The 25,569-nt window shown below is 49.1% G+C and overlaps 3 protein-coding genes; 2 read left to right on the forward strand and 1 right to left on the reverse strand.

Moving 5' to 3' along the window:
• Positions 1–1,133: 1,133 nt before the first annotated feature.
• On the forward strand, positions 1,134–3,326 carry GSTUM_00011407001 (uncharacterized protein; the record flags this gene model as incomplete). XM_002841902.2 has 1 exon in its annotated part: positions 1,134–3,326. Exon 1 carries the CDS (start codon positions 1,836–1,838, stop codon positions 3,324–3,326), a length of 1,491 nt encoding a protein of 496 aa, XP_002841948.1. The 5' UTR covers positions 1,134–1,835.
• A 13,085-nt stretch (positions 3,327–16,411) lies between these two features.
• Positions 16,412–18,215, forward strand: GSTUM_00011410001 (uncharacterized protein). XM_052355837.1 has 1 exon: positions 16,412–18,215. The coding sequence occupies exon 1, from the start codon at positions 17,423–17,425 to the stop codon at positions 17,657–17,659; it is 237 nt and encodes a 78-aa protein (XP_052211802.1). The 5' UTR covers positions 16,412–17,422; the 3' UTR covers positions 17,660–18,215.
• A 1,911-nt stretch (positions 18,216–20,126) lies between these two features.
• GSTUM_00011411001 (uncharacterized protein) lies at positions 20,127–24,790 on the reverse strand (the record flags this gene model as incomplete). The annotated part of the gene is made up of 7 exons (XM_002841904.1): positions 20,127–20,740; positions 20,794–21,375; positions 21,433–21,881; positions 21,929–22,347; positions 22,855–24,272; positions 24,369–24,609; positions 24,713–24,790. 7 exons carry the CDS (start codon positions 24,788–24,790, stop codon positions 20,127–20,129), a joined length of 3,801 nt encoding a protein of 1,266 aa, XP_002841950.1.
• Between the last annotated feature and the right edge of the window lie 779 nt (positions 24,791–25,569).

Consider the following 25,569-nt stretch of genomic DNA (forward strand, 5'->3'; position numbering starts at 1 on the left):
AACTAAATCCCATACAGTACCGGTATTTGGAACACAACATTCGGAAGGGTAATTTCTGATTACCGGGACCAGGATGTTAGATAGGCAAAGGTGGGATATTGAGCCAGGACCGCTTTATTGACAAGATTGCTTTTGTCGTCATAGCAACTATAAAAGGCATTTTATTACTCTCACAGCAATGCCTCCGGATATCGGGAATATCCCAGCTCCTAATTTTAAACCACTAATTGGATCGTGTTGACAACCGACGGTGACACTATTAACACGGTAAAAGCAGAAGAAATGATTCCACCGTTGATGATGGAGGGAGCCGAGAATACGGCATACCGGTATGCGGTGCGGCATGGTAAGACAAGTTTTGACCGGCAGTTGGCAACAGCATGAGAGGGGATTTGGTGGGCTGAATAAAAGGGAAAAAAAGAAAGAAAGAAAAAAGGCGCCCCGAGGAAGCACTGGATTCGTAAGGAGAAGACCTTCTCGCTTCATGATATCGATCCCGCGTTTGAGATCTAGAGCATCTCCACCACGCGATACGTTCGCAATGACTGTGAAATGGGATGCCCCGGCATATTCGTCTTGTCTCTCTTGCGGTGGTTTCTGAAGCATCCCGAAGTCTCAACTTCCATTCGCCAGTTCCGAATTTTTGTGGGAGGGCAAATAAGCGCCAGATGGTTGGGTTGTCTTTGAATTGTTGCAGTTTCCCTCCCTCTTCCCTGACGGTAGCCAGTGAACCACTCCCAGCGGCTCCATTCCGTTGCTGGGGATACACAGTAACAGCTCAGTTGCAACTCCGAGAGGTTAGAGGGGAGGAAAAAAAAACGAGAAGGCCGAGGAGGGCGGTGGGAGTTATAGTTATCATACCTGTTTGATGCTCGAGTATGCTCAGTACTGTGTGCCATTATTGAGCACATGATATGATCAGAGTGCTCAAAGAAACGCAAGTTAATTGAAGCGCAGAAAAGAGCCACTCATTGTAATACAAGTGCTACCGGCACTGCATACATGAGGTTTTTTTTTTCTTTTCTTTTTTTTTTTCGCATAACCGCAGCAACAAACTTTGCCATAGTGTACAAGTACAGTACCTACACAGAACTTTCTACCTAATACCATAGTACAGCGCGCAAGACCACAGTGGTTCGCACAGCTGGGCTCCGTCCTTCCTTCATTTCACCACTAAATACGAGAGAAAACATTATATTCTCATTTTTATTTTTTCACCTCTCTTCCCCTTGTGGACCCTTCCCGTTTCTCTTCTTCCACACAATTGTTCGTTCATTCCTCTCGCTACTCCGTGGAGCTGTGGTAAACGACCCACCACCGCCTTCCTCTCCCGCTCCTTTGCCAACATCTCGACCACCCACCTTTCCCTTCTCCCCTACCGTGCCCATACATTCCTCTTCCCCCTCCATTCCTTGCCACCGCCCTCCCTTCGTTTCTTTCCTACATCTACTGTACAGTACTTTCTTTTCTTGCAACTCCCGTCATACGTTCTTTACTCTCCTAACTCCCTTCCCCTTCATCCCCTTTTTCTCTTATCAAAAATGCATACAAGCACCTCCTACTCCCCTAGTACGGGAGTACCAACAAACCCCTCCCGATTTGCACCTCCTCGACGTTCGCTATCGTTCATGAGGACGTCTTCGGTGCTGCCCGATATTTCAGAGCATTCACCTGCACCTCCGCGTTCACCTTCCCCGAACCACTTGCGACTCCCTCCGTCGGTACGTTCGGTTTCTGTTGCCTCGTTTCTCTCGGACGGCACGATAGAGATAGAAGGTTTCGGCTTCGACAATTCTTCGGAGATCGGTGATGATACGAGTATTTACGGGGAAAGCATGTATGAGGGGAGTGTCTACGAAGGGGAGGATAGATCCGACCTATCGTGGAAAGCCGAGAGGATTTTGGCCAATGCGAAGAAAAAGTTGGATTTGTGCGGACAGAATATTTCCCGTGCCAGATCTTCGCTCATACTTTCCCCGTCCACTACGCCCACTAGCTTTACAGAGCAACTAGAATCAGTCGCCGTGCTACCGAAACAATTGCCGAGTTTGCATTCACAGAGGTTCAAGTTTAACAACAACAATAGCTCATCACATGGTAGGGCCGCAAGTGAAAGCGCAGTCCCTAGGTCGTATTCTTCACATAATTCTGCGAATGGGAGGAGTAATGGTAGGAGTGGTGATGGATTGGGATTGAGGACAATCGAGGACGTGAATGAACATTTATCCGAGATTGAAAGGCCGCAGTCGGAAATGTCGAGGTCGAAGAGCACCCAGCAGATGAGGGTGTTGAGAGATCAGATGAAGGACCTGAGAGGGAAAATTACTTCACTACAACAACAAACTCGCTCGGACTCAATGAAGCGGCGGAGCATTAGTAGCCTTAGGTCTACGCCGAACCCCTACGAGTCACATGATAGCGTCACTCCAACCCTAGACAATATTAAGCAGGAGAGGGCACATAGGGGGAATGAGAATTGGCGAACAATTGATCACGAAGATGACATACCGGATGACTATTCTAGCAGAAGTGGGACTCCCCGTCCAAGACCCTTTCGCAACTCAGCATCGCCATTTGAAGAACGACATGAAGACAGGGAAGATGCGTTTTCATATGATGCCTTGTTCTATGGGAACGGGGTATATGCCGGAAGCAACGGCACTATAACAAGGCCCATGTCGTACAGTAGCGATGGAACAAACTCAACCACAACAGCCGTAATGGAACCCCTCAAAGCTTCTCCGTCGCCCCCTTCGACAATGAAGAGGAGCGATAGCCACGGTTCGATCGAATCCTTCGAAACAGCAGCCGAAGTCCCATCCCCCGTGCCACGACGCCCGACTGAACCAAGTCTGCCTGTCATGGCTTCAGAATGGTTAACCCCGACAGCCTCTTCACCCCGCGACGATGGCTATCATAGTGCACCACATACACCCCGCTCTCCATACTCTACCAACGTAGCCTTCTCGAAAGCGAAGCCCCCGGTGATAACAAACTCACTAAGCGGCTCCTCGATATACCTTCCACCCCCAGAGACTCAAAAATCCCAGAAACGCAAATCCTCCATCGCGATCGGCGCTTCAGAATCAATCGATTCGGTGCTGGTCACCAATGCAGACAATGTCAGTGAGATTGAGCTGAAACTCGGCGAGGGGGATAGGGACCTGATAGAGCGGATGATAGAAGGCCTTGGAAGTTTCTGCTGCAAAATGGAAATGGAACGTCGTGAAGACATGCGGGAGGAATACAGGCGCCGGCTCGAGTGCGCACTCCGAGTACTACAAGGAGTGGAAGTATACGATGACGAAGATGACGAAACCTTTTGATCAATTTCGGTGCCTGCTCTCGCCCCGCCCGTGTGCTTATTGTTTGCAGTTTGGTTGGCTGTCTTGGTAGAATAAGAAAAGCTAAACGCTCATTTTTTTCTCAATTTTCTATTCACTTATCTTTTTTCCCATAGTATCAAACCCCTTTTACTTGCTTCTTCTTAATTTCCCAGCATGAGTGAATTCCCTGGGTGGAATCTGCCGGGGCAATCGCAAGGAGTTTTTTCTGTTGTTTAATAGTATTATCCATGGTGGGCGTGCTTGTTGCGGGGCTAGTCTTAATTGGAGAAGGTAATGCAGTAAATGAATGGGAAATGGCTGGCCGGCAGAGTTGGCCATGCCATGACCCGTATACACTCTTTTCTCTTATTTTTGCTGAACGTTCGTCACGAATGATCACTCGCGCGATTTGACCTTTGCGATGTTTTGGTGGTTGTCCTCAACGTCATTCAGGGGTCCAGCTTATATTTTCGATAGTATGGGGTTGACTTTGTCCGTATAATGCGCCGGAGCTATCTATAGGGCCCCTTTTTTTTTCCCCGTCATTTTTCCCCAAAAAGAGGCTCAGATAGAAAAGCGATGACTTACCTAGATAAGACTTTCCAGATATTAGCCACCTTTCTCTCCTTCACCACCTGTAGAGTACTGTACAAATCCCATCAAACATCCTCCGCCTCTATTTCTAACAACACAATAAAACGAAAGACGATACGCTATCGCTTATCATCAAATCCTTCCTGATATCACAAAGAACGCCCCTTCGGGCGATAAATGACTCACCACAGTAGCAAGAGTTGGGACATGGGTGGACAGCGTAGCCCCCTCCCTCTATCGTCTTGCTGTGCTGGTTATACTTGAGTCCGGTGGCACTAACTGAGCAGACCCCCATATATATAATATTATATATAAATACGCATACCACAATGTTTGCAATCACACTCTCACTAATGTTGGGAATGGATCCTATTCGATGCTCAGACTAGCCCTTTTACCCGCGGGATAGATGGGCAGATAGATAGAAAGAGCGTTGGGTGGTGGGTCGGTGTAAATATAGGTCATGACGAGTGCTGCGGGTTTTATTGCCATGGAGGTGGTTGGTGGGGGTGGGGGTGGGGGTGAGGGTCCTGGTGCGGTATATAAGTCCCTGCGGTGTCCCGTTCCTTTTGGCGATTTCTGGATGGATGGATAATGAGCCTGCTGGGAGGGAGGGGAGGAGGGGTTTCTGTAGCCGTCCTTCGAGGCTGAGGAATTGTGCGGTACTAAAAAGCTGGATTTTTTGTTGTCCTTATTTATTATTGTTGGCTCCTCTCTCTCTCTCTTTTTATTTTTTTTCTTTTTGCTTCATTCTTCTTCCCCCTTAAGTCACCGGTACTACTGATACGTCGGGAAGATGGTGCTTCTTCTCACTACGATATCGATACCGGCCCGCTTCCCTTGCCGACCAACGGCGGGCCACACTCTTGGCAACAACATTGGAAACCATTACGACATCCACGTGATCAGGTGAAACGAAACCACCTCCCGTCGCGTCTTCCTCCTCCGAGCTTTTCTTTTCTTTTCTTTCCCCTTCTCTTAAACCTTAAACTTACCCACCATCACATACCGGTCTGTACACATAACGCTTTGACGAAATCGGGCTCACTGTTCCAACTTGGAATACAATATCCATAATACCCTGGTATTCACAGTACAAGAAGGGGCGGAGATGAGGAGCCCATCCTATGGGATGGAAGAATCAGGCGAATCAAGGCCTTCGCTCTCAAACACTCGTTCTGTTTGGAACGATCGTTTCCGGGAATGATGAGGTGTAGTTCTCATATCACATCATATCAACAGAGTCGGTAAAGTTGCACGTTTTCCTCTCTCATTCCTTTGCTATTATACTGCATCCTGCGTCCTTCGGCGGGGTGATTTACCACCGTACGTGGGTCGTTATTCTTCCCCCACTGATGAAACATTCGTCGGGGGGGGAAGGGGGGAGGAGTTCATTATTCACATAACCACGTAGACCGTTGGGGATGCTGAGTTTCATCGATCTATCTCTCTTGGTTTTTATCTTTATCTTTATTTTTATCCTCTTTACATTATGGCCGTTTATTTATTCACTTCACCCTCTGTCTACCTGTCAAGAGGGGCTCAGATGTTGCTGTTTCTGTAATGCATGTATATTCCTGTCCTATCCACCGGCTTTATTTCTTAAATTTTTCCCCTCCCCCGAAAGATCTATGACGCGTGTTTGTTGAGTTTTTCCCTCCTTCCTGAAACTCTGGGTCGTCCAGCCTGATGTCTGGCGCCCAATTTCATCATTTTCGTCTTTCTGCTTCCTTTCCTGTGATGGAAAAATGAATGCATACCTTTTCCTTGCCTCGTTCGCCCATGTTTTTTATTTTTATTTTTTATCATTTTTATTTTTTTTATCATTTTTATTTCTTTTGTCAACACTGACCCGACCCGACACTCTGGGCGTTCGCTCAGTTTTCAGTTTCCGATAAGCATTCCCAACTTTGTTGGCCAACGTCATACCGCCCCCAAGTGAGAAGGAAAGCTACAGCCACCTTATTACAGTTATGCACGCGGCTGTTCTTAGGGTTAGGTGAGAAGCTATCAACACTCAATAGGAGGAGGGAGGGAGGAAAAAGGAAAGAAAACGGAAGAGGAGGAAGGGAAGGGGGGAAGAAGGGGGGAAGAAGGGGGAAGAAGGGGGGAAAGGAAAGAAAGAATTGAAGGCTATTAACTATAAAAAAACTCCACCCCCCCACCACCCCCCCCCACTTCCTTCCCTTGAACCCTCCTTTTCTCGGTGGCAGTACTCAAGTGCATTTCCTGTCCTACCTTCACCCCCCGAAGTAGGGGGAAAGAAGCTACGTGAAGCGAAACCGGGGTCCAACAACGATAATCACGGGGGTGACGGCGGCAAACCCAAAACTCCTCTCGACATACCCACGATCCGGGATGAAGAAAAAGGCATTCGACCCGCCCAAGATCATGCCATTGCTCGACTTCCCGAACGAGCTCATACTCCTGATAGCCGAGAGCCTCCTGGACGTTAAGTCCCTCTCCGCCCTGATCTTAACGAATAGACGCCTATCCTCCCTCCTAACGCCACACCTACACCACAGAGCAAGCGAGGACAAGGACGGCATCCCAGCGCTCCTATGGGCCGCCTGGCGCGGCCACGGACCCCTCGTCCGCCTACTCCTAGACATGGGCGCGGACATCGACATGACGCACTCGGAGGATAAGAAGACAGCGTTGCACAAAGCCGTCTGGTACGAACACCTCGACGTCCTGCGCGTCCTCCTGGACAGGGGCGCCGACGTACACGCGCGGGCAACGCACGGCTACACAGTACTCCACCTCGTCGCCATCGGAACGCGTAATTCCTCCGAAGCGATAGCCCGTCTCCTCCTGGACCGGGGAGCGGACCCGGACGTGCAGAACGAGCACAAGGTCACGCCGCTGCACCTCGCCGTGCAGCAGACGAGCACAAACCTCGTCGCCATTGCAAGGCTCTTCCTGGAGAAGGGCGCCAAGCGTAATCCACGGAATGGGTCGGGGGATACGCCCCTGCACCACGCCACTCGCTTCGGCAGGAAGGAGATGGTTCGGTTGCTGTTGGGTAGTGGCGCGGATGTCAATGCCCTGGATTACTTTGGCGATACGGCCTTGCACATTGCCATCGAGCGACATAATGAGCCCTGCGCTAGGATCTTGCTCGAGTACGGTGCTGACCCTTACGTCAAGGATAGCTCCGGAAACACCGTGTGGGATTGGGTGCACTCGGGCGCTATGTGGGAGAGTCAGGAGGATGTAATTATGGCGGAGAGGTTAGCCGACATGATGGGGAAGATGTGCTTTGGCAAAGGCTCGCAAGGGAGGAGGTGTGAGCGTGAGCGTGAGAGGGAGAGGAGGACCATTACTTCCGGTTGAAATCGTTTCGCACCTTGCTTTATCATAGCGTCCCGCTTTATCATAGCGCGTCGTTTTGTTCTTGCTTGCTTACTCGCCTTGCACTTGTTTTCTGCTTTTTTTCATTTCAAATTTTTCTCCTTCACCCTTTCCCCTACCATCATCTCATCATCGTCCTTCATAACATCATAACATAACATCTGGTATCAGCGGCGTTGGAGGTAGCACACTGAGGCATGAGGGGGGGCGCATTTACATTTTTTGTTTACCCATTTTATCTACTTTATTTCCCTCCTTCCCCTAAAAGCTCCTTCGATCCGAACCTCTTTTCTTCTCCCCGGTATGCATCTTGCTCTAAAATTATAGACTTCATCTTTTTGTAATCGTTAGGGAAATCTATTCATACATTATTATCATTCACCTGTGCAAAGTCCAGTGGATCATATTCTGCGCGCGGGATGAGCGTGGGGGGCTTCCCGAGTGATTCAAAATGACGATATGCGCAGGACACCAAGCCAATGCGGTATGTGCAGTGCAGCACAGTACTCATACAGTACGGCATCATAATTACTCGACGAGTACTCGTATACTCGAGTAAACATCCAGCAGCCCTAGTCCACGGGCAACAACCTGAACACCCTATCATAATAATTCTCACACGTATGAGTCACGAGAAAAAGGAAGAAAAAAAGACCTCACGAGTCAACGATGCGGGAGAATGCATCAGAGAAATAACACATCATCTCACAAAGTAATGATAGAAATTCCCCAATCTTGGAGTTTTTTTTTTTTTTTTTTTTATCCTCTTAACCGATTCCGTGAAACTCGATTTTGATAAATTCACAATACCGTAAGTAAGTTTAAAAGTAGGGCATATTTGGATGTCCAGAGATTGAATCCATGGAATTCCAGAAACAGAGAATCGAGAAGAGATTTTTTCGAAGGCAAATTTCATTGGCTGGAAAGTTTTGTGGAAAGTAGGCTTAAAGTGGGATGTTTTACATGCAACCGATAACTTACAAGTATATTCCGATGTATGATATGATAATCCAAAGGTATGGTGGCAGGTGGGGTGTCGCACCCGCCTTCCGTGCAATCCCTGGAATTTTCGACAAAGGTTAAAAAAAAGACTTGAATCTCAGATTGTAGGGATGTGACAGGGATTATTATCATACAATCTTGACGCCAAATAGACTTATTGAGATTTCTCAGAGATTGCAGATTGCTAGCATTTGAGTTTCAACCGCCAAGAATCTCTGGAACATATCGTGCATCCAAACAGTCCCTTAACTTACTCCTCAACCCAATACCGCTACCGCGGTTAATCGGTTAATCGCCCCCCCCCCCAGGGGTTGCGCGGGTAAAATTTACGCATCGGGACCTAGCGAGGAGGAGGGGGGCGGCTGAGTGGTTGTGAGTCGTTTTTACGGTTTCCGGGTATGGTAGGGTACCGTACGGTAGACTTGTATGATAATATTATGATGGCTATTATAGTTAGATTAATTCGGTCGCGAAATTTCTGAACCGGTTGTGGGTTTTTTTTCTCTCACGTCGGTGGGTTGTTGTTGCGGTTGGAGTCGGGATTGAATTGAAATATTCAATATAATTTATTTATCCTTGTATCGCCGACTAGATGGCTGTGATCACTGTGCGACGTAAAATTCCGGGTTTGATTTTGAATACGTTGGTAAAAATGAGAATGGGGTATGATGCTTATTGTACAGCACAGTAAAAGTGACTGGAGGGCTTTGAGAAGAGTTTTTTTTTATACGGAATTATCATACCAGAGGAATCGCTTTTTAAAAAAGGTTTTTTTTTCTTTCTCCTCGAATGTTGATAATTGATTTAGGTATCATTTGTCTGGACTTTCCCAAGAAACTTTGGTTGATAGGTACGAGTGCCGCAGTTTGCCGGCACAGGATGGCACTCCGCTGGAATAGGAGCTAAATAAGCTAGTAATACTATAGAGCAACGTCAACCCAAGTCATAAGGCATGGTGGCATTGCACGAGTTGAGTATGATTCACACAAACGCCCTGACCAGCTACCGGTGCTCTACAAAAACCACCTTCCACTCCACTCCCCCTCCTACCCCTCCACCATATATTCAACGTCCAAAATGCCAGACCTCCGTCCCTCTTTCCCCCACCCATCAACCACCCACCCCCTCCTCCAGCTACACCTCCCTTTACAAACAACTCCCTTTATCCCACCCTCGCTCCATGAGCAATTTTCCAAGGCCCTGTCGTCCCCACACTTACGGTCCATCATAACTGCTACTGCCGCAGCAATCCCAGCAGAGAGCAAAAATTGGTCCGGAGAATGGTATGAGGAAATGACCTTGGGGCAGAGGGAGGTTCTGAGCAACACGATCCGTTTGGCGACTGTCATTGAGGGCGGGGAAGGAGGGCTGGGAGGGGTTTTGTCGAGGGCTGCAGCATGGGGGTCCCAGTTGGAGGCGGAGAGAGGAGGAAGAGAAAGGGGGAGTAGGGTGGCAGGTCAGGAGGTTTTGGCGGGGGTTCCGGGTTCCGGGGGAGGTGACCGATGTGCTGGTTGGGCCATGGGAGAATGTTAAATCTCCGCCGTCAGGGGTAGTAGGCAAAGGTGGTGGCGATGGGGAAGGTAATGTAAACGCGACCGTATGGCGCAACGGAAGAGCACACACCCTCCGCATCATACAAAATAGAAGACAAGTCCGGGAATCTGATATCAGGCGACAACTCGACTATATCACCGCCCTTCCCCCTTCCATTTTCAAGGACGGGGAAGCAAACTTTGCCCTCCTATCATGGCGCCACAGCCGCACGGCCTGGTCCCAGCTTCACTCACAGTTACTAAACCATGCACCAAACCTACCAGCGTTTAGAAAGCTGTATAGTTCCGCTCTAAGTATTGCCCTCGAACCTGTACCCCCCGTGCGGTCGCCTGACGAAGACGAAGATGGGTTGGCAAGATTACTGAACGAGGTACGCCACGGAAAGTACAGTCCGAACAGACACGCGGACGTAACCTTTGGCTTTGTCTCCTTCGGATATGGCGAGGAGGGGGAGTGGGATGGTAAGATAGGACTTGTGTTCGATCATACACCGGCTGACTGCGGTGCCGTCATCGAACTTTCGAAGATTCTGGCTTGTCCCGTAGTGCAGGGAGAGAGGGGGGGGGAGAGGAAGGGGTGGAATGCAATTTCATTCCCGAGAGGCTAGAATTCACGTTCCCTCCGGGAACTAAACCCGATGTACCAGACAGCGTGAAGGAGAAGATCCCCCGGGAGGTGCGTACTATAACATTGAACACAGCCGGGAGAAGCTATGTTTCCGGAGGCCTAGTAGACGTCAGCATAAACCTCGCCCTTCAAGCCGCCCTGACCCCCGATGCAAATGGCCACCAGACCTGGCCGATAATGTACCAACCCGTCTACCAACCACACTACTACAAAGGCCGCTGTGGTCCTGGGAGCTGCATCACCGCTGAATCAATAGCCTTTCTATCATCCCTCTTCCCTTCCTCCTGCTCCTCACCCTGTGCCCCTCGGGAGGGAGACTCGATGCCCGCGTTCGAAAAGTATCTCTCCCGTCGCCGTGACGTAATTTCCGCCGCTAGGGCAGGTGAGCATCCTCCATCATAGATTCGCACTCGGTTATCTAAGTTATCTTTTATTTCTTTTTGCCGTAGCGAGCCCATCAGGCACCTTTTCCGCGAACATGCTCGCCCCTGCTCTCGCTTCCGCTATCAAATCCGGTGATCAAAGTCCCGACGTACGTGTTGTAAAGGAAGTACTTGATAAGATTCAATCGGAGGTTCAGTTTACTGGTTGTTCCCCGCTCCCCACTAACATCTGGCGGGTTATTGATGCCTGGGCAGGCTTCACTATTGACAAGAACGAGGTTGTCGCGGGGTTGTCTAATATTTATGCTCCTGGTATTTTCTTCCCGTCCCATTCATTCCCTGATGTTGGAGGGTTGTGATTGATCGAGTGGAAATAGACCAATTAGTCCTCTTCTACCTACAGAAACCGAATACTTGTGTTGTAGCGTTCAGTGCTACGGGGCGGCATATCCCTCAACTACCGAGCATCTTGCAGAGGTTTGAGAGTAGATGGGAGGTTATTGCCGGGTTTTTGGATGGGTATGCGCGGTTGTATAGGAAAGTGAGAGGGGAGGAGAGTAACCCTAGAGATACGGCGGGTAAATAAGGGAAAGGGGGGGGAGGGAAGTGTATTCGATTCACCTATGCGCTGTAATGCCAGAATCGAGATGGTAGTCGTATGCCACGTAATGCTCGCTTTTGGCTGCTGAGGAGTAAGAGAGGATGTAGAGTATAAGAATTTTGAGGCAGGTGAGCAAGTAAGCAAGAAAGCCAACCCAAATGATATATCGGTAATGTACTGTCAAAGAGAAGCAATTGGAAAAGAAGAACAAGTCCGAATACCAAACGCCTCTTAAATAGGACGAGACCAAAGGTTAGTAGGGTATAAAAGCAAGTTTAGCTAAGCCATCCATAGGCCATGAGACAATCTACTCCCCCTCACCCTCCTCACCCTCCTCACCCTTCCCACCTTCCCCAAAAATCCACCTAGAAACACTCCCCTCCTCCAACCGAATCCTAGCAATCTTCTCCTGATCCTCGGGAATCATATCGTGCTTCAAGTCCCACTCAGCCCTCCGACTGAGTTCGGCAACCACATCGTCGCAGGAGCCGATAAGCTCTATGTCAAAGTTTACGTGCGTGACAGGCTAGCACATATGTAAGTTCCCGGCGAGGGGGAAAAAGGGACGGGGAAGCGGGGTAGAACTTGCCGTTTTCGAAATGTAAATCTGAGGAACATGCGGTGGTAGGATTCCTATTATTTCGGATACGGGTGCTACTTTTAAGCTTGTGCCGATGCAGATGAAGAGGTCGCAGCGCGCCCGGTCGTGGTCTACTAGGCGTTTGTTGAAGGTTGCCGGGAGTTGTTCGCCGAAGAAGACTATGTCTGGCTGTTCGTTGGGAATTAGTTTCCTCAGTGGTTGATGAGAAGGTGGAGGAGGAAGGAGGGAGGGAGATGTATATATACCTTCATAACACCAGCTTGTGGAATGTCGTCCCCGCCCTCGTCATCGCTGCTTTCGTCGTACCTCTTACGTCTGTAGTCTACTGATGTCCTCTCACTATTGTTCTTTCCTCTCTTGCGCTTTCTGCCAACTTTGCTGTTGTTGTGGTTGTTGGCATTGTGTTTCAAGCAGGCTTCGCACTTGGGTACTATCCCCTTGATCATATCCGGGAATATTGTCTCACCGGGGACTTTGTGACCGCATTGCACACAACTGGCGGAGGCGAAGGATCCGTGGCATTGGATGAGCTTCTCTGGATCGATACCCGCCTTGATTTCTAGGTTATCGATGTTTTGTGTGTATTGCGTGAGGAGCTTATTTTTACGCTGGAGGAGTTCGATGAATGCATGCGTTGGGGATATTCGGTCTATGGTTGGGAGTATACGCCCTGCGATGCTATAAAAGATACTTTTTTTTTTGGACCATTGTTAGTTTTAATTTTAGTTGGGAGGTAAGGGAGGGAGATAGGGGAGGGAAGGGAACAAACGTGGGATCTTCACGGAAAACATCTAGGTCGAAAACCTCCTGAGGGTCCGAAAGTCCTAATCCCTCCAGGCGGGAATAGAGACCGCTTCCTTTGGATCTAAAGTCTGGGATTCCCAAACTTGTGGAAATCTTTCACGTTGTCAGCCACAACGGCATTCTCCGTTGGGGGGGGGGGGCTCCCTTGGGACGCCTTACCCCAGCACCTGTAAGCACGATAATATTGCTTGACTCCTTCAAGAGTTTGACGACGTCGTCCAACGTGTTGTGCTGTGTCAATTTCTGCCTCGCCCTAAGGTCTCTAGTTATCACCATGCCGAGAAGAGGAAGGTATGCCATGTCCGGGGAACCCTCGAGAAAGAAAGGCTGCGTGAAACATCGGAGTCAAAAGGTCAATTACTTTCCTCCAGGAGGCGGCTGGGCAAGGTAGACGGAGAACAAACCGGACGGACACCAAAGGCGGTCAGCAATCTTTTGGCAGTGAAAGACCCCGTGTGAAGTGTCTCCTCGATAAACCTAGCCTCTCCAACCCTTCTGAGTAAATCGCGGAGATTGCGCCCCTCCTCCGTTGTCACCGCATCTTCCTCTGTTGTGAAAACAACCCCACCAGGCGACGACCTGTCAGTGAATCCAACCCGCAACACAACATCCAAATAAGCGTACAGTAAACTCACCAGGTGCAAACACTACTGGCTCGGTGGATTGTGCAAGCCATTCATCAAAAACAGAGCTAACGTCCCAGTCCGTCCCATCGTCGGCTCCCGACTCCTGGTCCTCGTTATCCCCCTCCCCATCATCGTCGTCGTCCTCGTAGAATTCTTCCTCTATGCCACCAATTGGGAGTGCCTCCACTTCCTCTAACTCCGCTACGCGTGCAGTCGATTCCGCCCCATTTGGCGCTCCCGCAATGGGTATGGTTGCCATATTCCGAGCGAAGGTTATCGTGCACGAGGTGTGGGGGTTGTTGTCGTGGTTTGAAGGGGGAAAAAGTGAGGAGGATTCGGGGTGTGGCGCTCAGGCAAGCAACGCGTGGCTGGTGCCCGGCTTGTGGCGGCGGGTGGTCGACAACGGCCAAGTGGCTCTTGGCTCACTTTGTCAAGTACTGTACTGACGGCTGCCTCACCCTAAGGAAACACGAGCTGTGCTCCAGCGACATACCGCTTGCTACTACCCACTCCAGTCATGACTGCTCGCAGGCATTCTCTTGTCGACCTGATAGGCAGGGAGGAATAATGAGAAGAAGAAGAAAAAATAGAAAAAAAAAGCAAGCGAAATTATTGTGTAACGTTATGAGCAGATTCCTTCACTTCTATTTTTTCTGGCAGGCGCTAGTGGATTGCTGGGTAGGTTAGTCAGCGAATTCGCCTACTCATACAAGCTACAGTGTCTCAGAAACACCCAATAGGTTCTTTTGTATGATAGCTAACTACAGGGCAAAGCGAGACGATACGATACGACCCTGCCAGGAGTCAGCAAAGTAAAGTTAAAAAAGGGCACTTTCTCGCACACACCCTGCCATCACGCTTCACCGAGTGAAAATGTTGCATGTACTAGTACTTTTATCATACCTGCAAAACTGCCGTCCGCTTTCACCTATGATCCAAGTAGAGCTACGATAGTTGGCCCCGTCGTTCAACTACTGTATTCAGTCGAAAATTTCCGATTTACCGAAAGGGAAGTAGTTTTTAAGACCCCCCTTAGCAAGGCAATTCAGTAGTATTTCGCCGACAGCCCAATTACGGCAGAGCCTGAATCAAAGGTGTCAATAACTTCTATTATCCATCCGAGAACCTTCCTATACTAGCGGGTAGGATAAGGGCTCCGGAGCTGATAACTTTTGCACTGGGGGTTTTCGACAGGAGAAAAAAGTTGCACAAACCACAGGGGCCAAAACAACTCTAATACGCAACTGCGAATCTCTCGTTTCGTCACGACAAAGAACGAACGAATTTCATCATCAGCACAGACATTCCCAGACAACGCAGGCAATAGCCCCCGCGAGTGACCTACCATGACTACCCCCACCCCCCCTAGACTAGTCCTCTCGCTTGAGGGGGGGGATAAAGAGTCAAGATCACACCACCGGATCCCTCACACCCATTCATCCGCTCCGATCCCCGGTGGGTGTCACGGTTACTCGAGTAGTCAGTTACCGCCCACTTCAAATCTCCTTATGGGCCAGATGGGGGCCACAAAATCGTAGTTAGCTTATTTGAGGTGGGGGGATGTCGTCCGACGGCTCGGACACGCTCAATGTTTTCCCTTTTACGGGGTTGGCAAAGGGGGCCCACAAATGGCACGCAAGTTCACACGGACCTAACAATACCCATCACTACGAGGACTTTTGTCATTTTGACGAACCAGAGAGCGGCTTCCGTGAGTGCCAATCGGTCTCTTCTGGCGTGGTGGAGGGGGTTATTTTTGACTTGTGGCGTTCGTTGGATCTCCTTTGCTGTAGGCCTGCTGGTGGCGGGCGGGCGGGTTCGCGGCACCGGAGATGGTAATTTTGTTCTATTTTATCAACGAGATTGCTTGATGAGGACTTTGCGGTAAATAAAAGAAAATAAATAAGCATATTAATAAATAGAACTATATCGGTAGGACAGTATTCGAGTGCAGTAGCACTGCTGTGGAACCAAACGAAACGCATTGGATGGCATTCTTGATGCACGTTATGATATCTTCCGCTGAATTGCATTGTATTTGTTGTATCACGCCTGCAGCTTCCCCTGACCCACACTTGCAAACCCCCCAGAATACGAAGTGCTCGAGTATAGGCACGTCGTACAGTGCTGGTATTATACAGTACTATTCCATCAAGCATGAAAGCAACAACCAGGGATCACCCTCTCTCTTTTCTCGCTCTTCTCCAACCCACTCCTCCTCTCGTCCCCCTCGAGATCCGTTGTCCTATTGTTACTGGTGCTCGCTTCGACCTAGGCGAAACACAAACAAATAGGAACACCCCCAATCCATACTTGGCAAAAACCAACTCCTGGGAACCCCGAGGCTTCAAGCACTAACCATCAACACAAGCTTGCGGAAACCATACTCGAGGAGTAAGGCGAGCCCAAAAGCAGTAAGTAAGAACCTTGATGTGCCGCACCAAACCGGTAAACTACAGTACTCGTAGAAGCGAATGAAGAGAAGAAGGGAAAAACCAAAAGTGCCTTCCATCTACCGTAAGATTCCAACCTTCTGCTTCTCTTCTCCTTGAGCAGGGATCATCTCTCCGCTGGAGCAAAAAAAAAAAAAAAAGGGAAAAAAGGAGAAAAGAAAAAATAGAAGAAAAATGCTCAATAATAACAACTAATCCTGATTGGGAAAAGCACAGAAGGTAGGGAGTACAAGTATTGCACTGTGGCCGGGAGGAGGGGTGCAGTGAACACCAAGAAGGAGGAGGAGAGTCATAATTTTCACACTTAAACAAACCCGGTACAAGTACTGGACTTTTGGAACCGGAGATGCCTGTGATTGGGGGGAGGGCTTGAAAATTGTTTAGGCCCGTGGCTTTGACTCTTCCCGCTCCGATTCGGTGTCTTGGGAAGGGGACAAGTTCAGTCGGTTTAAATACTTAGAGGAGTGGTCATCCCCCGCGTGGGTTCCCTTCTTCCACTTTTTTGTTTTTCAACGGTGAATTGCGGTAGGACCTTTTGACGATTATTGCATTCTCGTCGTTCATTCATTTTTCGGGGAGTTTGGTACTTGCTGAATTGGATTGTTGGATTCGCTCATTTTATCCAACATCCGTTCGTTCTTTGGCTGCTACACTACGCTGCGCACACTATCGTCGTACTAGGTATTTGAATACCAGTACTTTACAGCTTCTACAGCAGAGAAACATACAAACACACGGATTGTTTAAAATGATAACATCGTTGCATTCATCTCTACCTTTCATCCTAAATCTCTTCCTGCTCCTCCTCCTCACAGGGCAAACAACCGCCCATCCGACGGAGCGAATTGGGCCGGATACAAGGATACCAACGGCACTACACCCTTCCCCTACGGTTCGGGCTCCGGACTTTGCTAACGAACTGTAGATACCCCTGGAGCTCCTCCGCCGAGACCTACAAACCTCAATATCCAACTTCTTCACAACCCCAACTATAATTGCCCTCTCAGCGGGAGGCTTCTCGTTTCTGTTAATAATAACCCTCCTTTGCATTTGCTGCCACCGGAAGCGCAAGCAAGGCCGACGAATCCTCGCCGCGTACGAGGCCCCGGACAGGACACCATATGAATCAATCCGGCTGCGGGGGAGGGAGTCCGTCGGTACTGCTTCCCCATCCGCCGCCACGGCCGCTTCCCCATCAACGACGGAGGTCTTGGATGTTCGAAAGGACGGTTTGCAAGTACACGTTAGCGCAGTAACGGTGCCAGAGGGGGGATACTCACCCAGGAGTAGCAGTTTAGGAGTGAGGGGAGGACAGGGGGTTAGCGTTCCTGGAAGAGCCCTTGTCAGGGGAAATGGAGAGTGGGAGAGAGAAGCTGCATTCATCCCCCCGCCCGCTTCACCGTTCACACCTAGGCCTACACCACCACCTCCTTTCATGCCCTACTCACCTTCAACTACTCCAGTATCACCGGCTCCTCCGTATGGGCCGCCCCCACAATGGCCTGTTGCCAGACCTTACGGGCATGGTGGGGGAGGGGTTATTGGCGGGGCGATGTAGTTTGCGATGTGATTTTTGACGGATGGGTGCATGGGGTTTATCATGGGTCTATGACTTGCGGTTCGGACATTGCCTTTGCTCTGTTTATTTGCAGGACACACATAGGAAGCGAGGGGGCTGGATTATTTCCTTTAATTCTCTTCGTTCACTATCTTGGCTTACTGATTGGATTATGACTTGATCTATTGAAGAGACAAATCGGGGGAAGGAGGGGGATATCATAAATAAAACATTAAAACCGGAGTTTTTCACATTTTTATTCCTTTTGCTTCAACTCTTTTCCTTTCCTTTTCTCCTCTATTTTCTCTTATTCTGGGCTTGCATGCGAAAGGGGGCTATCTCGCACTATTCTCACGTTTCTCACTAAACTTAACTTTTAACTGTTTATGTTGTTTTCAACTGTTGGTACTTTTTTCCTTTCTTTCCTTTCTCTTTTTTTTTCTCCCCAGAGCCTTTTTACACTACGGCCCTGTTCGGCACTCACTATGCCAACTTAGGAGACGGGGGGGGGGACTGATAAGATGCCCGCCGGAATAAAGACGGGGACAGGATACCCGTCACCCGTCAGCAGGGAAGTTAAGCAATCCCGAGTGACATTGGGCAACTTCCTCGGTTTCTCTCCCCTTTCCCTCACTACTTGAATCATATGGCACTGCACCGTACTGTGCAGTACATCGATTTGTATAAGTAGCATAAACTCAAGACTTTAGCTAGCACAAGACATATATCTCACTCACGTTATCGTAGAAGTGTTCACAATAAACATGAGGAATTTCGAAAGCACAATAACCCGAATTAAAATGGCGCCATGTCTCCCAAAGACGAATCATCACCGCAGCCCCGAACGGCAAGGACGTAGATAAACCCCACTACAAAACGAACCCCCCGACGCACACTTGACGTTTTTACAGATACCAATATACACTAACTCAGATGACAGCAGTCGAACACACCAATCGCCATGATTTCCCCGCTATCGCGCATAAGCAGAACAGCCATCCACAGTGCAAGTTTCCCACAGTGACAGGAGATTACACATACGGTCCGGCCCGTCTGTCCCTCCGCCCGGCTCACGATTCACACACAACCAGTAAAAAAAAAAAAAAAATCCAATCGCCATCCGCGTGTGGAAAAGATTTTTTTTTCTCCCCCATTTCCACGAACGAACCCACTTAGTCTACAAGTAGTTAAAACATTCCACCCGGGGAAACATGAATTCTTGCCGGACCTCCGCATGCACACGCATCTTGGCACGGTACGAATAAAAATAAAAATAGAAACTTCCGAGCAAAATAAAAAAAGGAGTGTTTCCTGAGTTTTCCGCTCGGGGTCGGTCGGATTGTCTCACGAACGACGTTTGCCCGGGACTACGGTACGTACTGTACTCGAGTACCCGTAGCGTGCCGAAACACCGGGAACAAAAAAAAAAAAAAAGAAGAGCCCCGAGATGCAGATCCGGTCGGATCTGTCTGCCTGTCTGTCTATCACCCTGCGAGGTGGGGGAGGTAGGGAAAACAAAGCACGAAAAGGAAAACAATCAACAAATATAAACAAGAGAAGAAGAAAAAAAAAAAAAAAAAAAAGAAATTACATGAAGATGAAGATGGGAGGTGTTTGACTTTTTTTTGCAAAATTGCCTTCTCAGCTGACTTACACGCGGTCGAGTCGGGATCGAGGGGGTTGTGATACTTGTACACGCACATGATTTCGAGATAAACCTCAATCTGCCGGTATTTTCAGTTTGTTCTGCGAACTCATGTTACCCTCACAGCCTCTCTCCCTCCCCCCGCCCCGGTCGTGTTACGTGCGAAAGCTGTGTGTGAGTGCGACACTCGAGCAACGGTGCTTGCCCGCTGCTGTACGAGTATTCAGAGTTACATGGCAAGCACCGTACGTAGTAGGGGGATCGATGGTTGAGGCGCCTGTGCAGATGTGTGGACCGAGACAGCACGGTACTTTTACTATAATAAAACCGCCAGCGGTACCATACTCGAGTACTAGTACTAGTACAAATGTTGCTGCGGGTAAAGGGGGAGCGGAGGAATGGGGGTGGGTACTGTTTCGGGGCGGGAAACGGGAGAATGGGAAAAGGGGGAAGGATGGAAGGAAGGAAGAAATGCTATATAAAGATGGATAGAGATATCCCCGTCGTTATGGCGCTACGGTGCGGTGTGGTAATTCCTGATTCCGCGGACTGGTGGCCAATCATGGCTGCGTTTTCGGCGCATGGGGCAAAAAGTTCTGGGCCAGAGCGTTGTTAGATATACAGAGGTTGCTATGATGATAACATACTGTATCATACTCCAACCTGTTAAAAGTAAAATAGAAATAAAATAGCGTGTGAAAGGTTTCGCTTTGCTGCTGTTCTAGTTTTCTTTCTTTTTGCCTTGTTTTTCTTCTTCTCTATTCTTGCTTTCAGCCTTTTCACAAACTACGCCTGCCCTTATAATATCGTATCATACAAGGAAAACTAAAAAACCTGTGAAAAAAACTGTAAACTCCCAATCCCAGTCACAAGTACACATTGATGCCGCCAACCAAACAAGATTAAGAGAGCAAGTCTCAACGTTATATTCCGGCAAGATGGGAAGAAAAAAATCAAATCAAATCTATAATCGCCCCCCCCCCTCCCCATCAACCCTCTCAATCCACACCAGACGACGGCGCAGCTCTCAGTGGAGGGGTAGGAGCACTAGCCACAGCCCCACCCCCCCTTGCAGAAATTGTCCTAATAGCTCTCCTCATCCCCTCCAACTTTGCCCTTTCCGTGATTAGCTGTCTCTGGGCAAGCTCCCTAACCGCTCTCCTCGCTTGCTTCGCGTGCAACTCGTGAAAACTCGACAATTCTCCGGCAGCCACGGTCTGAGTATACCTCAGTTCAGAAGAAAGTGTCAGATACTGCTCCTTGGATTTGGCAACGTTGTCCGCTGCCTCCTGGTGTATCTTTGCGCGCGTGTCGTCTAGCAGTCCTAGTGGCCAGCGGTCTGAGCGCCGGAGGGAGTTGATGTGTTTGTCTACTTGCTTTTGTAAACGGGACATTTGGTTGATTACTTGGCGGGGGCGGTCTAAGGCTGTCATCACCCCGTCCAGGGAGGACTGGAGGTTGCGGAAGTCTTCGAGGAATGAGATGTAGGGGTTTGATTCGTTGGGAATTAGGATTTCGGAGAATTTGTGGAATGAGGCTAGATGTGGGGTGTCGTGGAGGAAGCTGAGACTGGAAATGTGCTTGCCGCAGATTTTGAAAGCGTCGGAGAAGTCTGGGTTGGTTTAGTTTAGCTGATCAGTTGTTGAACGTGATGGGAAACCCTACCAAATAGCGTAGTTCGTACGGCGTTAGCCCTTCGAGTTACACTTCTGCACGCAAAATTGATACTCCGGACAGAATCCTTTGCATGGGAGACGAAAACCTCTACATCCCTTGTATCCTCTACCGGCTGGTACTCTTCACGGACCTTCTCCATTCTCGCCTCGGCCTTTTTCTTACTTCGCTCGATCATCAAGTCTTGCTGGATCTCAGGCACCAGAAAGAACTCCCATAACAGCTCGTGCGTCGAAAAGGTCGAATGGGCAAGCAGTGTCTTGAGAAAGCAGTCTAACCTGAGCTGGATGTCACGCAGAACGGATCTCGAGGGCTTGGAAGGTATTTGATAGGGGCTGCGTAAAACCGGTATTGTCGGCAACCACGATCCCGGGTTCTCATACGCAAGCCACTCTGCCAAGAACTGAAAGTCCGCGAGAGATCGTCGGCACGTGGTAATCATAAATGTCGAATCTCCTGAAGGAGCGCCGCTCTTGACAACAACTCGTATTGTGGCATCTTCGACAAAGAAGGATCTCACAACTGCCGTGACCCTCCCGTCCGGCATCGGAGGATTTTGAAATAAGACTAGGTCTGAAAGAGAGGAGGTTAGGTACGTGCTCCTTACGATTCACTCGTGAAACCTCTTACCATCAATCCGATTTCTCACATCATCATCTTTGGCCAACTCTACTGCTGTCAATCCCCTGACCTCTTTCGCAAAGAGGTCAACTCTTGGATCTCCAAACATGGTTCTGACCATCTCGACTCTACCATATTTGCTCGCTACCATCAGGGCTGTAAATCCCCTGCTATTCGTCGCATTGACTTCCGAGTCGCACCGTAGAAGGGTTCGCAACACGGCGGGATCACCCGCAATATGTAGCAGAGTGTTTCCTTTGGCATCTACGTGCTCGTCAAGATGTAATTTGCATCCATCCTGTTGCGCGTATTGGGCGTTTTTGATGGCCACCTGAACCATTTCCTTATACCGAGCGTGATCATAAGATCTGCAAAGTGCGAATAGAGGAGTTTGACCGTTTTTGTCTTGATGTTTCCAGGGCAGCCAGCGACCTAACCGGCCTATCAGATCCGGAGTACTTCAAGAATCAGTATTAAGTGGTTTTCGCAATGGAGCAGAACCTACTGGAATAAATAATGTGCAATGGTCCTGCCAGCGCTGTCTGCCTTCTGAAAATATTTCCTTTGCGTTTCCTCTGGTAATGAAAGCACCTGTGGCAATAGCAAGGCCAAGATATCTGTGCTCTCAGCTTGAACGGCAGAAGATAGCAGTGTAGTCCCTTCATTGTTGGTGTCTTCAACAAAAAATTCTGTATCGAACAGCGGGGTGCTGAGCAAATATTTCAGGACATGGGCGCTTCGCTCCTGGACTGCCATCATTAGTATTGACTCCCCCTGAGCATTGCGTGTTTTGCAAAGTTTCTCGGCAGAGAACAAGTCAGCATTCTGACTTTGGGAGGTCAGGGTTCTTGACAACCGCCTTAGAGAGGAAACTGGGGAATCGTCAACTGTAGTAGCCAGGCTAGCCACGCTTCTGCCCCGCGCCTTTCCGGAGTTCTTGGTCCTTTCGTCGAATTCAAACCGGGTTGTCCCGTTTCGTACATTTGGTGTAACTTTCAATGCGGGCGGTAATGGAACATAGTTGAGAGAGTCTGCATCCTCCTGGCCATCAGCTCGGAGGTCTGCCAATCGTACACTAGAAACTCCAATTGACCTAGAAGACGAACTGTCTGTTGCTGCCGCCTCAAATGGATCTGTGTATGCTTCCTCATCAGGGGTATCTAGTGGTGGTGCATCCGGATTAATCTTATTGAGTAGTGGAATTCTCTCGTCTTCACTATTAGCTATCATATCGTGCAAAGGTTCTGGAGTGTCGGCCGCTGGTGAGACACCGTTTGAAAGTGATTCCGACTCCGCCTTTATCGGGCCGGCAAATGGTGAATCAGGTGACTCTCCATCAAGATCGTCTATGGTATCTTTGTTCAGAGTGGGTATTTGTGGTTCCTCGTCCTCGACAGGTTCTGGGGTGTCTGAAGCTGCATCATCAATCACTTCTGCTGCGCGATCACTCGTTTCCTTCCTGAAATTCTCCACAAACTGTTGATTGGGGAGCAGTGGTGCCGGTCTATGTACTTCTACTGTAGGATAAGGGCTTAGGCTTCTGCTTCTTTCATTGCCACTCCCCTCTTCATGTTCACCTGCCTCGTCGTTGCTTTCGCTTGACGCTTCTTCTGAGTTGGCGGCGCTGTCCGCGCCGCTTCTGCTGGCCTCCGCACTCTGAATACCCGGCTCCAAAAGCCTCTTGACAGACTCTAGATCGCCTTGGCGGACGCTTCTCCACAGGTTTTCGTTAGACCTACTGGCCGCACTTAAAGCATGGTCCTGTGCTATGTGAAATAGCACTGCTTCGAGGGTGCTCAAAACATATCCGATTTCTCCCTGCTCCACGTCTTGGGAAAACATAAAATTTCTCATGTAGCTCAAACACGCATGTAGATTTGGTACCTTTGCCCTAATGACCACAATAAGGAGCAGGGAAACGAGCATATCTGCGTTCATTGCTACAGCAGTTGACTTTTCCGGGTTACTTGAAGATGTGATTTCTTCTTGGTTTTGGGTATCGCTGGCTTCCATCCGGGTTAGAGTTTGCGCCGTTTCTAGTAAATGCTGGACCATAGCTTGAGGAGATTTGGAATTCCCTATATTTTCGAAGGACTTGATTCCCCGGTTGAGTCTTTCAACAAGACTTTTATTTGCTTGGTGATCCAGAAGCGGGATGCCGACTTGGATTAGATCCACACTCTCCATATCCAGAATTTTTTGTTCCAATTCACCATCTTCAATACTCCTTGTGGCGCATACACGAGGAAAAAGTATTGAGTCATGTAACTGTTCAGCTATGTATCGCTCGATTAATCGATCCACAGCTGGGCCGGTGAGATCTGTTGATGTCGCAAGCAAATTTAATTGCGATTGGTCTACTCGTTGAAAGAGGTCAACTGCTGACATGATGGCTGACTCTAGCGACCTCCGTATCTCACTTTCGTCTGCAGCTTGCTTGTAGACATCCCCGTTCCTAGACGAATGAACAGAATTTTTAGATGAGCGGCTTGACGCCACTGACGGCGGGGACGGCGGAGGAGGAGGTAATGGCTTGAATTTCTGGAAGGAAGTTTCAAATTCTTGAAACAACTTCTCCAGGCCTGGCTGCATTTGCCTGGCAATCATTGGAAAAAGCATTAGTAGCTCATTGAATGATTTGATATCCTTCTTTCTTGGTGCACTGGTTCTTGCGACAGGTGGTTCGGTGTCTGTTTGGTTCTTCAGCAAAGCGGGTACTGTGGGAACAAGTTCTAGAGAACCGGTAAGTGGCTTCGATATATAGTAGATTAGCCACTGTTGAGGCTCGCTAGTGTCAGGATAGAATAGTGCATCATTCAATAACTGAGCCTGATTTAGGCTCCGAAAACCTATCAGCCGGTCAGTGTCCAAGCTTCTCACACCCCTGTCGCCCCGCCGTTTATTCAATAGAACCTCTCAGGAGGTCTACAAAAGGCCCGACATACCCTTGTTAGAGTAGATCCATGAGTCCTTCACAACTACCGTTCTGCCGTTGAAAGTTGTGTATTGTCTGGCTTTCCCCCTATTCTCTCTGGATCCTACCATGGGGGATGTGGAACCGCCGCTGGGGACCCGGAGAACATGACTTCCCAAGAATTCATCTAGTCCAGCGAGATCTGAGTAGAGCGATCCTGACTCACGATCACGAGTGTTCGTCAAGATGTCGGTGGTGGGGACCAATAGTATCTAGCAAACACGCGATTGGAAAATCCCGCAAGAGTTAGTTCTTTGGAACTATTGCAATCAAATAGCAGCTCTAGAAAACAAGGTAAGAGAAAGAAGGTAATACATGATCTTGAACGGGAGTGCATTGGGCGGGGAGGGTGGAGCGGAAAAAGGCACGGAGGTATGGGTTGAATAAAGGCATTCATGGAGTTCTCGTAGCGGTTATCGTTAGGCCGGCGATGCGAACAGGACGGGGTCGTGTGTAGTGGCTTTTCGGGGGGGGTTTTTTTGACCGGATGGTCGTGAGGAGCCTCGGGGGGTGATGTAATTTGGAGGGAACGCGCCGTGCTATGTAGGAATTTGGCTATGGAAGGCTGAGATAGAGTAGAGAGGGTCGATAAATTAGACTGAGGGAGCTGTGGCGTTTAGATGCAAGATCTCCACCGGCATGCGCAACAACCCCTGTGGCTGCGGGTGAATAAGAATAACCAATCTAATCCAGTTAACGGGGTACTGTGGAGTAGGAGATGAAGGCCGTTAGTACCAGTACGAGTGAGATGGTCTATGTATCCAAACCGGTACTCACTGGTTCAGTTGCTGTGCGGACATCTTGGCGCCAAGATGCTATTGGGATTGCATAGCCTTGGCGCCAAGGTGTCCACATGCAACTGAACCAGCGGGTACTCGTAGACTAGCATCCCCTCGATCTACGCTCGAGCGCGTTGTGAATGTTGAAAGTCTGAGGGAGAACAAGCAAAATCCTATTGTGATGGAAAATGCTACAGGGGTACAGGTGAGCACGGGATATCTGATCAGATCGGTCACTCGAATGGATCTGATTGCGCACATCAGATTAGACTGCTCAGTACATATATGAATGACTACCGTATGGTGGCTGATACTGAGTTGAGGTCGGTGGCGGTGGGTCAGGGTATCATGCGTGGAACTTCTATGATATCTGGGACTTGGTTTGAGGTGGGC

The sequence above is a fragment of the Tuber melanosporum genome (genome assembly GCF_000151645.1).
Source record: "Tuber melanosporum whole genome shotgun sequence assembly, scaffold_84, strain Mel28".
Classification (NCBI taxonomy): Eukaryota; Fungi; Ascomycota; class Pezizomycetes; order Pezizales; family Tuberaceae; genus Tuber; species Tuber melanosporum.

Excerpts from the sequence above, each read along its gene's own strand:
- GSTUM_00011410001 (XM_052355837.1), top strand. The coding sequence starts at position 17,423 with ATGGCCTGTTGCCAGACCTTACGGGCATGGTGGGGGAGGGGTTATTGG.